At 45.9% G+C, this 15,731-nt stretch overlaps 1 protein-coding gene across 2 annotated transcripts in view; it reads right to left on the reverse strand.

Annotated features, from left to right (window-relative positions):
• The window catches only part of LOC118357811 (uncharacterized protein KIAA0825), a 166,150-nt gene that overhangs the window by 80,019 nt on the left and 70,400 nt on the right, over positions 1-15,731 (reverse strand). For both annotated transcript variants that reach the window (XM_052478504.1, XM_052478503.1), the window contains exons 14-19: positions 14,529-14,717; positions 11,490-11,717; positions 10,860-11,274; positions 6,613-6,772; positions 4,797-4,955; positions 2,155-2,249 (exon numbers count right to left, since the gene is read on the reverse strand). In XM_052478504.1, the coding sequence (XP_052334464.1) occupies positions 2,155-2,249; positions 4,797-4,955; positions 6,613-6,772; positions 10,860-11,274; positions 11,490-11,717; positions 14,529-14,717 (1,246 nt within the window). The remainder of the gene's footprint in view (positions 1-2,154; positions 2,250-4,796; positions 4,956-6,612; positions 6,773-10,859; positions 11,275-11,489; positions 11,718-14,528; positions 14,718-15,731) is intronic.

Raw genomic sequence — 15,731 nt, forward strand, 5'->3', positions numbered from 1 at the left:
TCATCTACTTCCTCCATCGGCTCCTCATCATCATGTTTTTCAACCAAGTCTGTCCTCCTATGCTTTGAGGGGTTCTCCATGCCCTCCCAGAGGCACCATAGAAGAAGGAGAGAGGGTCCGGGGAAAACTTTGACAGCTTAGAGCTATCCCTCAAACTTCTTCTTCTCTGAGCGTCTCAGTCAAATCCAAAGCCAGTTGGTAATCCCCTGTAAACCTGCTCCTCTCTCAACTAAGAGCAGACTAATGAGGCAAACTAGACAATCGTGGACGCTTTTACTGCAAGATTAGGATGAATTACGAATGATATAATATTATATATGTACACCCTCCCTACTCGCCTTCTCTGCCATCCTCGACTGCTCTCCCATTCGCTCTCTCTTTGTCCTCTCTCTTTCCCCTCTTCCCTCTCTTCCATGCCAGAATTATCTCTGTTTTGCTCGCTCGCTCTCTCTCTCTCTCTCTCTCTCTCTCTCTCTCTCTCTCTCTCTCTCTCTCTCTCTCTCTCTCTCTCTCTCTCTCTCTCTCTCTCTCTCTCTCTCTCTCTCTCTCTCTCTCTCTCTCTCTCTCTCTCTCTCTCTCTCTCTCTCTCTCTCTCTCTCTCTCTCTCTCTCTCTCTCTCTCTCTCTCTCTCTCTCTCTCTCTCTTTCTCTTACCTTCTCTCACCCTCCCTCTCTCTCCTCATACAGTTCTGCCATCCCCATTCAGGGCCATTCATGAATAATCCTTGCAGTAATTTGGCTCAGACGAGGCCTGACAGTATCTGTTTTGAACACATGTGCAACAAAGTGGTGGTGGCGGTGGGGGGCTGAGAGGAGTAGGGGGCTGAGCCCAGGGACACGGGCGCGTTGCACTTCACCCTTGTTAGAACAGTGTCCTTGGCAGAGACGCAGAGCTTGCCCTTTGTTAGAAGGTGCGTGTAACAATGAGGTTGATTTAAAATGGATTTCATGTGGCCAGCGAGACAAGGTGCACTAGCCTTACGGCAGTCTGATAGCTCTCAGGGTGACAGCTGTGAATTGAGGTCTGAGCGTGGGCTGAAGTATTGCTGCCTAATATGTGTCACCTACCTGCATAAATATTTATGCCCCTGTTCAAAGCAGAGAAGGAGGGAGGAGGGGAAGGGAGAGAAAGTTGGAAAAGTTGAGCACCGCTTCAATCAGGTGACAAGAGGATCTAAATTAGCCCCCTCTCCCCAGTTGATAATAACCTCTTCAAGGCCTTGTGACGGAATACACCTTTACAGATGTCGGATCTTAATTTGAGCCAGTTTGCTACAGCAGGAAAACAATCCTGCAGCAACAGGAAATGTGAATTATTATTTGGATTATAATTCATGGGCATTTTTTGTAGGGGTTGGTAAATTTTTTGTAAGGGAAAATCAAGTATGACATTTCAAGGTGGAAATAACAATCTTCAGAAGCCTTTTTAACACTATAAGTTTTACATTTCCTGCATTGCATTTCCTGCAACAGGGTGATCAAATTAAGATCCAACCTCTGCATCATGGCACACTAAAAGCTCATCGTATATACACACACATCTCAGTACACCCACCCAGATAATAGGATAGAGCAGAGGGCCAGGAGTTCTTCCTGGGCTTGCACCCTATCTCACACAACTCTACATTCCACTCACACCACTCTACATTCCACTCACACCACTCTACATTCCACTCACACCACTCTACATTCCACTCACACCCCTCTACATTCCACTCACACCCCTCTACATTCCACTCGCACCCCTCTACATTTCACTCACCCCACTCTACATTTCACTCACCCCACTCTACATTTCACCCACACCACTCTACATTCCACTCACACCCCTCTACATTCCACTCACACCACTCTACATTCCACTCACACCACTCTACATTACACTCACACTCGTCGCAAAGCTTGTAACAGTAGGTGAATACTTTTGTCTTGTGATTTTCTAAGAAATGCATACTCTTTGACTGTTTTCTGTCTCTCCTTTCCTGTCTCTCCTTTCCTTCCATGAAACTCACTTTTGAAAAAAAGTAAGAGTGCAAAGTCGCCATCCACAAAAAGTGTCCCTGATGACTTGGCTGTCTGGTCTGACATTTTTTTGGTGAAGGGGGAGATCCGCAAAGTATCTCTTCATCAGCTCAAAAGGGGAAGGAGCCATTACCTGTTGACCAGGAGTGCTCTCAAGGTCACCTGACTCATCCCCTGGTAAGTTGGCAGCAGTGTGGCCCAGTCCCAGGCCCAGTCTCCCACGGCTGCCTGTTGATATATGAGGAGACACTATTGTTAGTTATTAATCTGAGTTAATATGATCAGTAAATTACAGCTCCAGCTGGGGTGGACTAACTAAGGAGGAGGGGGGGTCCTGAACGAGGACGAAGACACGCCATATCAATCATGTCCGCACAAGAAGGTTTTTATTCCAATAAGACAGCAATTAATTTATATATCCATTTGGGGGGATGTAGCCATCATTTATAAAAAGATAAATACATTTTGGGAGGGGAGTCGTTACTCTTCGAACTGTTTTCTCCATGGCACACCGCCCAACCCCCCTTTCTCTTTCACTCTCTTTCTCTCTTCCCCCTCTCTCTCTCTCTCTCTCTCTCTCTCTCTCTCTCTCTCTCTCTCTCTCTCTCTCTCTCTCTCTCTCTCTCTCTCTCTCTCTCTCTCTCTCTCTCTCTCTCTCTCTCTTTCTCTCTCTCTCTCTCTCTCTCTCTCTCTCTCTCTCTCTTTCTCTTTCTCTTTCTCTCTCCCCCGCCTTTGTGAGCAGGGAAGAACAGCACTTTGTCGGAAAGGCAAATTAAATTCCGATTGCTTTGATTGCCAAAATGTCACTCTTAACTCCAGGCTGAGTTTAATTGACAAAAGGAGGAGAACGTGACTACTTCACCCTTCCCTCCACCCCCCCTCTTCTCCCTCAGAGGTGATTGATGGATCTGGCTTTTTTCTCTCCTCCCTCCATTTGATTTGACAAACAACACAGGCACCTAAAGCGGAGAAGGCATTTTAATCATTCTCTTAATAGGGTGTTTCTATGCAAAGCTATGCAGCCTCCTCTGATAACGAGAGAAACAGAAAGCCAGAGGATTATAGTGTGTCTGCTCTGAAGAACAATAGCAGAAACGCAGGTCTTTTAGAAGGGATCACAACAGCATCAACGCATCCCAAAGAGGTGCAAAGAGAAAAATTTATCTGGAAAATATGGGACTTTGTTGATTGTTATGTATGATATTGCTGGTGTGTCCCATGACAGATAAGTTATCTCACATTGAACCAAGCTACCTGTAGCTCCTACAATATCAGACATTTTAACTTGACGTTGATGCGAAGCTTAGGGGAGAACGTTTGGGGTAATGGGGCTTCTGCTCAAAGCCTTGAAGAGCTGTACTTAAAAATGCCTCTTCTCGTTCACCTTGTAATGTTTCTTTGGACTCCTTCACAAACATAAATGCTGCTGAGAGAGAGAGAAAGAGAGAGAGAGAGAGAGAGAGAAAGAGAGAGAGAGAAAGAGAGAGAGAGAGAGAGAGAGAGAGAGAGAGAGAGAGAGAGAGAGAGAGAGAGAGAGAGAGAGAGAGAGAGAGAGAGAGAGAGAGAGAGAGAGAGAGAGAGAGAGAGAGAGAGAGAGAGAGAGAGAGAGAGAGAGAGAGAGAAAGATCTATGGAGAATAGTGAAATCTCCAAAAAGATTCTGAGGTGGTCACTGTGCCCAGTACTCCCCATTCCAACACAACTTTTGTGGCCTTGACCCAACTTTTAAGACACATACAGGTAACTGCTAGAATAATGGATCAGCAGCATAAAGAGTCTTAATAGAGCGATGGGCCACCAAGAGCCAGAACAGCTTCAATGCACCTTGGCATTGATTCTACAAGTGTCTGGAACTCTACTGGAGGGATGTGACACCATTCTTCCACAGAAAATTCCATAATTTGGCGGTTTTGTTGCTGGTGGTGGAAAACGCTGTCTCAGACACTGCTCCAGAATCTACCATCACTGTTCAGTTGGGTCGAGATCTGGTAACTGAGATGGCCATGGCATATGGTTTACATAGGTTTCATGACCATTCAATGACCACTCGTGACCTGTGGATAGGGGCATTTCCATCCAATGGGGGCACAGCCATGGTTTGCCAAAATAATGGCCTGCCCAGCACTTTTGTAAATGATCCTAAGCATGATGGGATGTTAATTGCTTAACAATAGACCCGCTGGGTCTCGCTGGACCCCCCATCAAGCTAATAAGCAGTCATTCTGACTTAACTGAGGAACCACACCTGTGTAGAAGCAACTGCTTTCAATATAGTTCGTATCCCTCATTGTGTTTCCATTATTTTGGCAGTTACTTTTACATGCACACACACACATTCAGGAAAACATTATAATAGCAATTAAAAAAATACTGAATTCAAGATTTACAGAATACTTTCAAGTTCTTAGATGTGACATTTGAGTTTATCAAAAATCTTGCGTTGTGTGAGAAAGACAATTATAAACTGGGTGGTTCCAGCCCTGAATGCTGATTGGCTGAAAGCCATGGTATACCACGGGTATGACAAAACATTTCTTTTTACTGTTCTAATTATGTTTGTAACCAGTTTATAATGGCAACAAGGCACCTCAGGTGTTTGTGGTATATGGCCAATATATGGCTTTATCCAGGGCCTCCGTGTTGCGTTGTGATTAAAAACAGCCCTTCGCCGTGGTATATTGGACCTATACCACACCCCCGTGCCTTATTGCTTAACTATAGCTTTCAATTGAAACAATGGTATCAAAAAAATAAGAAGAATGGACAGAGGACCCACCTGGTCTAACTTGTTGCTGCCGATGTGGTCAAACTGGTGGAGGGGGTTGAACCGCGGTGAGGGGTGACCAGGGCTGTCTGTTCCCAGGTCAAAGGTCACTGTCTGAGGAGAGTCAATTGGGGGGTCACTGGACACACACAGCTTGGACCTCAACAGTGGCTGGAGAAACACACAGAACAGAAGGATGGAGGGAGGGAGAGAGAGAGAGAGAGAGAGAGAGGTCAGAGAGTTTGCATTTCACACTTTTTCAAGAACACAGGGGCAAGTACAGCTGTCCTCAAAGACAATTATCTGGAAGGTCATTTAGCACAATTCCTATTATATCTTTGCCATTTTAATTAGTACATCTCTGATTTAAAAAAAGTACAAACCCAGACATAATGGACACTGGGATGCTCTCCTTCCAACTATTCCCTGTTTGATTGGCACAACAGAAGTAGAAACTAATCAGTTTCAGATATAGTTCCAGAGATCCAGTAATGGACATTGGAATGTCTGTCTGTCTGTCTGTCTGTCTGTCTGTCTGTCTGTCTGTCTGTCTGTCTGTCTGTCTGTCTGTCTGACTGTCTGTCTCTGTCTGTCTGTCTGTCTGTCTGTCTGTCTGTCTGTCTCTGTCTGTCTGTCTGTCTGTCTGTCTGTCTGTCTGTCTCTGTCTGTCTCTGTCTGTCTGTCTGTCTCTGTCTCTGTCTGTCTCTGTCTCTCTCTCTCTCTCTCTCTCTCTCTCTCTCTCTCTCTCTCTCTCTCTCTCTCTCTCTCTCTCTCTCTCTCGCCCTCTCTCGCCCTCTCTCTCTCTCTCTCGCTCTCTCTCTCTCTCTCTCTCTCTCTCTCTCTCTCTCTCTCTCTCTCTCTCTCTCTCTCTCTCTCTCGCCCTCTCTCTCTCTCTCTCTCTGTGTATTCCCTGATTGATTGGCCCAACAAAAGTAGAAATGAATCAGACCTCATTAGAAATAGAAACAGAGATACAGGACAATGGCAGAGGATGAGGATATGTATAGACATCCAGACACAGAGATAACTATTTCATGGTAGGAGCTTACTTTCTACCCTCATTTCTACAGTGTAACCTTTGGTATGGTTTTGCAGAAGTGCAGGTGGAGGAACAGGCTTGCTGCGGTGGTGGTGGGGGTGGGGGTGGGGGAGTGGGGTGTGAACAGAGGCACACCAGTGTGGATCCACTGCACACACATCAGTCAGCCTGTCACCCCCCCAGCCCAGCCCAGGCCAGCACACTCCAGCCCAGCCATCCAGCCTGACCTGGCCAACCTTGCCTTGACCTTGTCTGGGTAGAGAAGGCTACTAGTAGGGGGTACTTTGGAACATGTTTGGGCCTCACCATCTCCTGGCTACAAAACAACATCCCTCTACCACTCACTGCGGCTGAGAGTCGTGGAAGAAGGATGAGTTGAAGAGATTTTAATTGTGGTATAAGTGGACTTGGTGCTATGAGTTACAATATTGACAAATGACATTATATTTGCGTACAGTCACCATAAGAAAAAGGACAATAACCAAGAAGATATTTGAGGATCTTTAGACTTCTGTCCTCCTCCCACCCCCCACCCCTTTCCTTCCTCCCTCTCTCCATCTCTTTTGCCCCATCACTCACCTGTACTACACATACAGTAAGTTGCAGGGAGGTCAGTGGATACTACCGTGTGATGGTGTCAGAGTTGTGTCTTCCTGGTCTCAGCCAGGCAGCAGGCGGATCCAGCGGTAACCCCCCCACACTTTCACCCGCTCCCCCTCCCCCCCAGAGCAGACGCCGGCCCCAGGCCAGCGGCCACCAAATTGCGGGGGAGAGGGAGTCCTTCCTTACCTCATTGACTTGGATGATATGATAGATTTGCCTCAGGTACTCGGAGCCACCTGGTTTGTGGCAAATCTCCAGGAGTATCAGCCCTATTTTCTGCTCAGTCGCCTCAGCCACACCGCCGCCCCCCTCCTGTGGAACACCACTCTCGCCCCACTCAAACGCACTGAGAGAGGGAGAGAGACAGAGATAAAGAGGGGGGGTGAAAGAGTGAGAGGTCAGATACAAAGAGAGAGAGAAGGAGGCAGGGGAAAACAAAAGAGCTCCAAATACATGGCCACACTTTATTCTGTTGTGACCACACTTGAATGTGTAAGAAACCTTTACACTTTAAAAACATGTAGGAGGTTTCAAGGTTTGGCCTTTTATTTCCTTGCAGCACTATTGTTCCCACTCTTCATTGAACGTTTCAATTACAGGCCTTTTTTCTAAAACCATTTGTGTGGATCTCCTTCTGCAGCATTGAGGTGTGTATGGAAAGTGTAAAGTATAGATACAGTGTGTTCTGTTCTATCAGACTCTCCAGACGGAGGTGTTTCAAAACAGAAAGGCCTGGAATTTATAGAGCTGTGATATAGTATAAATGATTTTACTGTATGTGTGAGCGTGTGTGCTTGTGTGCGCAATATCCACACACACACATATACACACACACACACACACACACACACACACACACACACACACACACACACACACACACACACACACACACACACACACACACACACACACACACACACACACACACACACACACACACAAGCGCCTTACCCTAGCAGCGGCCCGAGTCATTTCCCTGCCCTTCCTATGTTCCTCGCCATTGCCACGACGCTCGCCGTCCGTCAAACGCTCTCCTCCGTCCGGACGGACTTCCTGTCATTGTTTCTTTCCCCCCTTTCACATTCTCTCCCGCTCTTCTTTTTGTAATTATAAGGTGGCAGAAACATTGTCGCCTGTCAGGCAGCTTTTGGCGGATGTGACATTGAGAGAGGTGGGCGAGGCCCTTCCTTCTCCCGGTAGCGGGCCCGTGTCAGCACCTGCGCTGTATCCTTTCCTGTCCATCACTGTGCAGGTGAAGCAGATGATTGGATTCAGTCAGCGGGGTGATTAATGAGGGCCTCTCTGGATTTAGGACAGCCTATCAATCATGTCATTAGGGCCAATGTGCCCTGAAAGAGGCAGACCTCCGCCAAGGAATAACTGCATTCATCTTCATCTGTGTATTCATCCCGTCAGTCCAGTCAGGGTCACCATGATGGAGAACAATAATCTTCTCCTCTACAAATTACTTTACAAAGACAAGTTGGAGGGGGGTTGGTAGAGTGTGTGAGAGGATAGGTTGGGGCGGTGGGGGGTTGTTTTTAGACTGGCGAGCCCCCATTCCCTCCCGCTGATGCCACTGTACACTGATTGTTTACAACCCAGGCTTCACTTCCCAGTGAAGGTTATTTTAATGAATAGTAATGATCTCAGAGAATGGCTCCGACAGGTGATACATAATCACTCTTTCGCTTTTTCCCCTCCCATTTACCCCCTCTTCTCCGTTTTTTTACAACTTCCACCACCCCTTGTTCCTGTCACTAGGAGCCGGCCATTTCCTGGAACACTTGAGCTAATCTGTTCTCCGTCTTTCTCTCTCTCTCTCTCTTTCTTTCTGCGAGCCGCTGTGTTTGTGTGGTTCCGTTACCCGGACGGCTAAATCATTTTTAACGAGGATAAATGTGTCCAGACTTTTCTGCTCTTCTCGTTGGTCTTGAGCGGTCAGAGGTGCAGGTTCTGGGAATAAGTCGCCAAGCTCGGGTTCAAAGGGCAGACAGTATGAGCCAAACTCAAACCCAATTTCCCATTGCCTTATTTTGTTTTCCATTCAGACTGTAGGATGTCCATCATTTAAGATAAATATCGTGTCTCAGAATACATTGATCTTGTTCATACAGGTTCCCATGAATAACGGCTGCAACCGATGACGCAATCCATCAGGGTACACACACGGAATTAAAGAACATTTCTGAATAGCATACTGCTCATTAAATCATTCTGTCACAAATACACGAATGCAATTTGGCTGAATACACCAATGAATCAGACTGAAACACTTTTGTATTTGATTTAACCGTTATTTAACTAGGCAAATCAGTTAACCATCCTGCTGTGTTCCGGTCGAATTGGACCGATTTACAAGTTTTCTCTCTGAAAAAATGTAATTTATTTAAATCTGATTGTCTTACGGTTCCAAGACTTTGTCCACACAGGGCATCTGAACACACAAAATACACTTTGATGATGCTCAACACCTCTGGTGTTCCCGGGCCAAAAATGACCGGTCATTAGAAATGAATGAGTAAGACTACAATTAGTGTATAAAATTGAGTTCAGGCACATGCCCATTCATCACATGGACACACTTCCTCTCCCAGACCCCCACATGCATGTGTGTTTGAGCACACACACCTCACTCCCCTTCTTGGCTTCCATGGCAACCCCCACGGGAACCTTTCCCCAATAGAATCTTTCCCCCACAGATACCACACCTGTTGGCATTCTCACAAACAATTGCGACATTGTTTCAATAATATATAGAACTGTTCTCGCAGCTCTGGTATGTAAAAGCTTTTTTGAGGCCTTGCTCACAATTCATTCTGTGGCAGCACAATGACCAAACGATATACTGTATGTGAGGCTCTTGATCATATCTTTGATCATGACTCTGGTGAGGAGAGAGTCCTTGTTAAACTTAGACACAAAGTAGTCTGTGATAAATAGTACAATATGTTTCATCTGAGTATTTGTTATAGTCAAAACAATCCATACATTAGGCTTTTTTCTAACTCAAAAACGAGTTGTATGAGCTCAGGTCAATGAGGCCCACAGGCCATAAATAGCAAATAGAAGGTCAAAACGTGTAATGTTCACAAGAACTGAAGTTGATAAAAAGATCTAACACAACATTAGGTGATAATATATGTATTATTATGGATTTATAATCAGCTATAATGGGGTGGTCATTTTGGCCCGGGAACACAGAATTAATTACCATGAAACGAATACAACAGGAGGGTTAAGAACAAATTCTTATTTACAATGACGGCCTACCAAAAGGCCTCCTGCGGGGACGGGGGCTGGGATTAAAAAATATATATAAATATGGGACAGAACACACATCACGACAAGAGAGACAACACAACACAGCATAAAGAGAGACCTAAGACAACAACATAGCATGGCAGCAACACACGACAACAGGGCGTGGTAGCAACACAACATGACAACAACACGGAAGCAACACAACACGGAAGCAACACAACACGGAAGCAACACAACATGGCAGCAGCACAATAAATGCGGTGCTGCTCGTGGCAACGTCATTTTGTCGGTTAAAACTGTCATTTTGATCCCATGGATGGTCAGCCCTGGCATCCATAGCTCTGTCTGAGAATTTGAGAGTGGCAACACATCTCCAACCCATCCCTCATCTGTTTGCCAAAACAGTGGTGGGGTGTCGGTTTTGCTGTCCTTTGAATTGCAGAACGCCCCTTTAAGAAATGCCACCAATCTGAAAGGGCACTTTTCTCATAGGAGGGCAAAAAAGGCCCTCTTCGGTCCCTATCTGTGTGTGTACCTGAATAGAGGCCCTTATCCTTCTACAGTGTTACATTGAGCCTGATGAAAAGGTGTTTTCCAAGCCACCTTGAGCAGTAGTCATCCGATCGTAATTATAAGTAAACACAAAACATAGCGTGGGACCAAACACTTCCCTTGCAGGTCAACAGGAATTTATGGCAGGGTTGACTTCAGTTGCAGGTCATGTGGTTCTCTCTCAGGGCCATGTTTTCCTATCATCTGCCTCAACCAATCTCCTCCCACAAAATGGCAGATGGATCACTCAACAGAATGATGTGTTGGAAGACATATCGCAGTTTCAATATCAAAGCTAGCGTGACTAATGAGCATCTCTTTGGCTGCAATAAGTCCTGAATGGACAGTTGTTATGTTCGACACATCCTGAAGACTATAAAGAGAGAAATGGATTGACCGCAGCTCAGTGTTTGTACACACTGTAGGTGTCCAGAGTTGACCTCTCACCTCTCGGGGCAGAGCTTGCGGGCCTTCTGCAGGATCAATTAGGTTTGGTTAGGATTACAGTTAGGTTAGGATTAAGTTCGGTAGAGCTTGCGAGCCTTCTGCAGGGAAAAAATTACGTTTGGTTAGGATTACAGTTAGGTTAGGATTAAGTTCGGTTGTCCTCTCACCTCTCGGAGCAGAGCTTGCGGGCTTTCTGCAGCTGCGTGGAGCACCACTTGGGCCTCCTCTCCTCCAGAGCCTGAAGTACCTTGTGCACAGTGGGCTTGGGCACACCCTTCTGCTGGCCATGGCCCATGGTCCCCTGGAGGCACTCTGACAGCAGGGCCAGTCTCTCCTTGGCCCCCCGGTCCAAAGGCAAGCCGCACAGCAGCTCCAGTGAGTTGGGGTCCTCCAGGCACTGGCAGAGACAGCTAAGGAGGGCCCAGAGGAGCAGGCCTGTGGAGCGCAGCTGCCGAGCATGCTGGGAAAGGTGTTTCTCTGCGGTGTGGAAGAGGAAGCGTACTGGCAGGGGGAGGGAAGCCACGGCCGAGGGCAGGTTGGTGTAGATAAAGGAGAGGGCCTGGAGGGCCAGATTCACCACACCTGAACAGACAGGAGAGACAAACCAGGGGTAAGGAAACAAAGTGTTTCAGACAATACTGAGCATGAAATAAATATTTTAATTTATCCAATGGATAATCAATTGAGTTCCGGTGTACTACAAGAAGAGATGCAATGCAAATATAAATTTTTTGATCCACACAATTTAGTCCACACAATAATCCAGCTCAGAGTGAGACAGTGGTGCCAGTACGTACTCTTAGCTGATTCCCTCCCCTTGGGTGTCTGAAGGGTATAGCGCCACTCCTTGGGGACTTTAGTGAGGATGTTGTCTGGGACGTCCCGTCTGAGCAGGGAGGAACAGGGATCCTCAGAGGCCTGCCAAGCCAGGACCATGGTGACCAGATGGCCCAGAAGGCAGTGGACAGGCTGGTTGACCACTGCCCGGATAAAGCTGATCACCACGGGGACAGGCCGCACTGAATCTAGGACAGGCCAGGACAGGATCAGCAATCACTTTCATGACAGAGGAAGAGTAGTCGTTCTGAGTGTTCCAGAGGGCTCTTCTTCTAAATTGGCTAATGCTTATCAATAGTTGTATTTAAATCAGCAACTTATCGAAACCTGGGGGAATCAGGTGAAAAAACTCTGTCAACCACCGATTATAAATCACAATTTCAGTGCCAAGGAGAGAAAGATTATTTGAGGGTGAAAAACTGAAAACAGAACAACAGATTTAAAAAGCGGGAACGTTGGAACCGTAAATCTTTTGGTGCGGAGAAGTTTTTGAAACCCACTACCAGGGGAAGAGAGGTATTCTGTATCAAAGCCAGGTGGGCATTAGGTGTATACCAGCTTTGCCGAAGTCAGGCCTTTCAACGTTTTGGCCTTCAATACCCTGTACATATTAGTACCAGATCAGCAACAGTGTGCAGCTGTACGGCACTCATATCGTTTCCATGGCATTAGCAGTAAAACAAAGAGCTACACCAGAGAGATTTAGTACAGTGGCAGAACTGGAATGCATTGAAGTCCCAGGGGAATCCTACCATCTATAACTCTCCATCCCTTCAAAACAGAAAAAAAACCTGACGTGATATAGGCCTGCTACATGGTAAAGCAAGACCTCTGTCTCCAAAACCTCAACCCATTTGTCAAAAATCACCCCATATTCAAAACCTGTTCACAACTCAGCACTTATATAATCACTGACTACTTCAACACATAAGACTTCAGCCAGCGCCAGCTGATGGTTAAGTCATTGGACATCACAGACTGTAAAGAACACAGAACAGTAGAGAAGTTCCCAGAGAGATCAATAGTTTGGTTCGGGGAACTCCTGTGCCCCAAAATTCAATTACACACATCCGAGGTGCATCCCAGAGCAGCAATTAAGCCAACGATAGCAGGAGACACACAGAAAGAGAGAGAGAGAGAGAGAGAGAGCGAGAGAGAGAAAGAGAGAGAGAGAGAGAGAGAGAAATAGAGAGAGAAAGAGAGAGAGAGAGAGAGAAATAGAGAGAGAAAGAGAGAGAGAGAGAGAGAGAGAGAGAGAGAGAGAGAGAGAGAGAGAGAGAGAGAACCGGGTGACATTGAGACGACAGGAGTGAATCCACCACTGTCTTCTCTCCTTCTCCCCTTCCAACCTCCTACCCAATCACCCTAATTTATGCTACAATAATTACCTCTCGCATGTGATGGCGAAAAAAAACTACAGCAAAAGGAGCTGGGACTCCACAGGAGCCCTGATTAAACCCAAAATCAAAAGGAAGTGTCAGGGAATAATTGCAGTCTGTGTTATTGAGCACTGAACGATTAGTAGTACGATCAGCTCGACAGGATGAGCTGATGTTGGAGCGGGACTTCTTCTATGTTTTGTCATGGAAATGACAACACGTAAACAGTCACCAGAGAGCCAGTTAAGGGAGGGTTTGCGCTGCAGTTTAGGATTATTTGTACTGAGCCTCGAATCCATTCCGATAAAAGCCCACTTCGGACGTGGTGTATTCGTTAGAATGGTGACGATAGTGTTTACCTATGGGCATGCACACACGCTAGCACGCATGCACTCACACACTCACACACGGCCACATAACTACTAATAGCGTTAACCTATATGTTGATTTGAACCTGATGTGGGTCAAATAGACCTCAAATCGTTTCACATACTTTATTTTAGGTGTGTTTAATTTAGCTTGGAGTTTGTACTTTTGGGACTATTCCATTGGTATTTCCCAAAATGTGATATATTTGGATCCAGATCTGAACATTAGGGACCATGACAAAGTTCGGACATACCGTTGAAGTCAAACGTTAACATACACCTTAGCCAAATACATTTAAACTCAGTTTTTCACAATTCCTGACATTTAATCGTTGTAAAAATTCCCTGTTTTAAGTCAGTTAGGATCACCACTTTATTTTAAGAATGTGAAATGTCAGAATAATAGTCGAAAGAATGATTTATTTCAGCTTTTATTTATTTAATCACATTCCCAGTGGGTCAGAAGTTTACATACACTCAATTAGTATATGATAGCATTTCCTTTAAATTGTTTAACTTGGGTCAAACGTTTCGGGTAGCCTTCCACAAGCTTCCCACAATAATTGGGTGAATTTTGGCTCATTCCTCCTGACAGAGCCGGTGTAACTGAGTCAGGTTTGAATAGTGTTTATACTTGTGTACTATTGTTTGTACAGATGAACATGGTACCTTCAGGCGTTTGGAAATTGCTCCCAAGGATGAACCAGACTTATTACTTAATTTTTTTTCTGAGGTCTTCGCTGATTTCTTTTGATTTTCCAACAATGTCAAGCAAAGAGGCACTGCGTTTGAAGGTAGGCCTTGAAATACATCCACAGGTACACCCCCAATTGACGTCAATTAGCCTATCAGAAGCATCCAAAGCCATGACATCATTTTCTGGAACTTTCCAAGCTGTTTAAAGGCACAGTCAACTTAGTGTATGTAAACTTCTGACCCACTGGAATTGTGACACAATCTGTCTGTAAACAATTGTTGGAAAAATGTCTTGTGTTGTGCACGAAGTAGATGTCCTAACCGACTTGCCGAAACGATAGTTTGTTAACAAGAAATGTGTGGAGTGGTTGAAAAACGAATGTTAATGACTCCAACCTAAGTGTACGTAAACCTCCGACGTCAACTGTAGGTTTCTTCTGTGCTTTTCTTTTGAAACGCAGTCTGCATCCTGCATTGTGTGCTCTCGAGTGCCTACAGTACAGCGCACTCCAGTGTAAAATATAGGTTCTGTATAGTAACAATGAGGTTTAAATACCTGCCGGGCTGTATAGATAGTCCCATAAGTGTCCTCTGTCAAAGTAAGTCTCCAGGGCCAGAGTCAGGGCTTTAGGTACATTGTTCAGAGAGCTGAGCACGTTGTACACAGCCTCCATAAACTCATCTCCAGCATCGCTCTTCACAGGAGACACAGCATCAGCATCTGCCTCCTCCTCCATGCAGAAATCTGAAAAGATAGGAAAAGTTGAAGTGACAGATACACATAAAATGCCAAGGACTATAGTGAAACCCAAGCATTCAAACACGTTCGGGAGTGCGAGTCAGTTTTGAATGGGGTCTCTTCAGCTGCAATATATGACCGTGCACTGCTAACCTTCCATTTCAACCTTAGACGTCATGATACAGAACATTCCCCAGCTGCACCTTCGAGGTGGGGGCTGAGGAGAGGTGGAAATAAAGCAATATCAAACGCGCCAAGCGAGAAAATATCTCAAGGCTGTCAAGGCTGTCCAAACTGGGACACGCCAACGAAAGGTAACAAAATAACTATTGGCATAGAAAATACACACCCACACATCTTTCGTGAAACTATACAAAAACAACTGAATCCCCAAGCCTCTTGTGGATGAATATCTAGTAGACGAAAGGCAGGAAATTAGTAGGAACACGTTGTGCCAGGATGTCCTTGTGGGGGTCGCTGCAGTCATGGTGTGGTGAGGGTTGGGGGTTGGGAGGTGGGGGTAGGGGCCCGAGGGGGAGGGGGATCATCTGTGTTCCTCCAGTGGCACAGGTCCAGAGGCCGTCTGTCAGTCTGTTTTGTGGGAGATGACAGGTATTTGAATAGGAGGCCGAATGCAACGCAACACTCAATGAGCGGGCCCTTTGATGGAAGGCAGGGAGCTGTTTGCGTTCCCCCTTGACAAATGTTGGACTGTTTTAAAATGACAGGGCTAAATTACCTGCCGCATTAAGGGACGCAGGGGCCCTAATATCACCCGGCTTAATAAGAAGCCAGGAAGCCCATCGCCGCTCAACCACTGATGGGAATTGATTTCCTCTCTTTTTTTTTTCTCCCGACGTGGCACAAAAAAAAGTGGTCAAACATCCTTTGACCTACAATCACTCTATTACACTGCATTATGTGGATAATGCTGCGGCCTTGTAGTCTGTCGGCCTGGTAATTGGTCCTTAAGGAGAGGGCGCGTGGTGATATGCCCACTGTCGAGGGGAAAGGGGGGAC

The sequence above is a fragment of the Oncorhynchus keta genome, chromosome 25 (genome assembly GCF_023373465.1).
Source record: "Oncorhynchus keta strain PuntledgeMale-10-30-2019 chromosome 25, Oket_V2, whole genome shotgun sequence".
In the NCBI taxonomy this organism is placed as follows: Eukaryota; Metazoa; Chordata; class Actinopteri; order Salmoniformes; family Salmonidae; genus Oncorhynchus; species Oncorhynchus keta.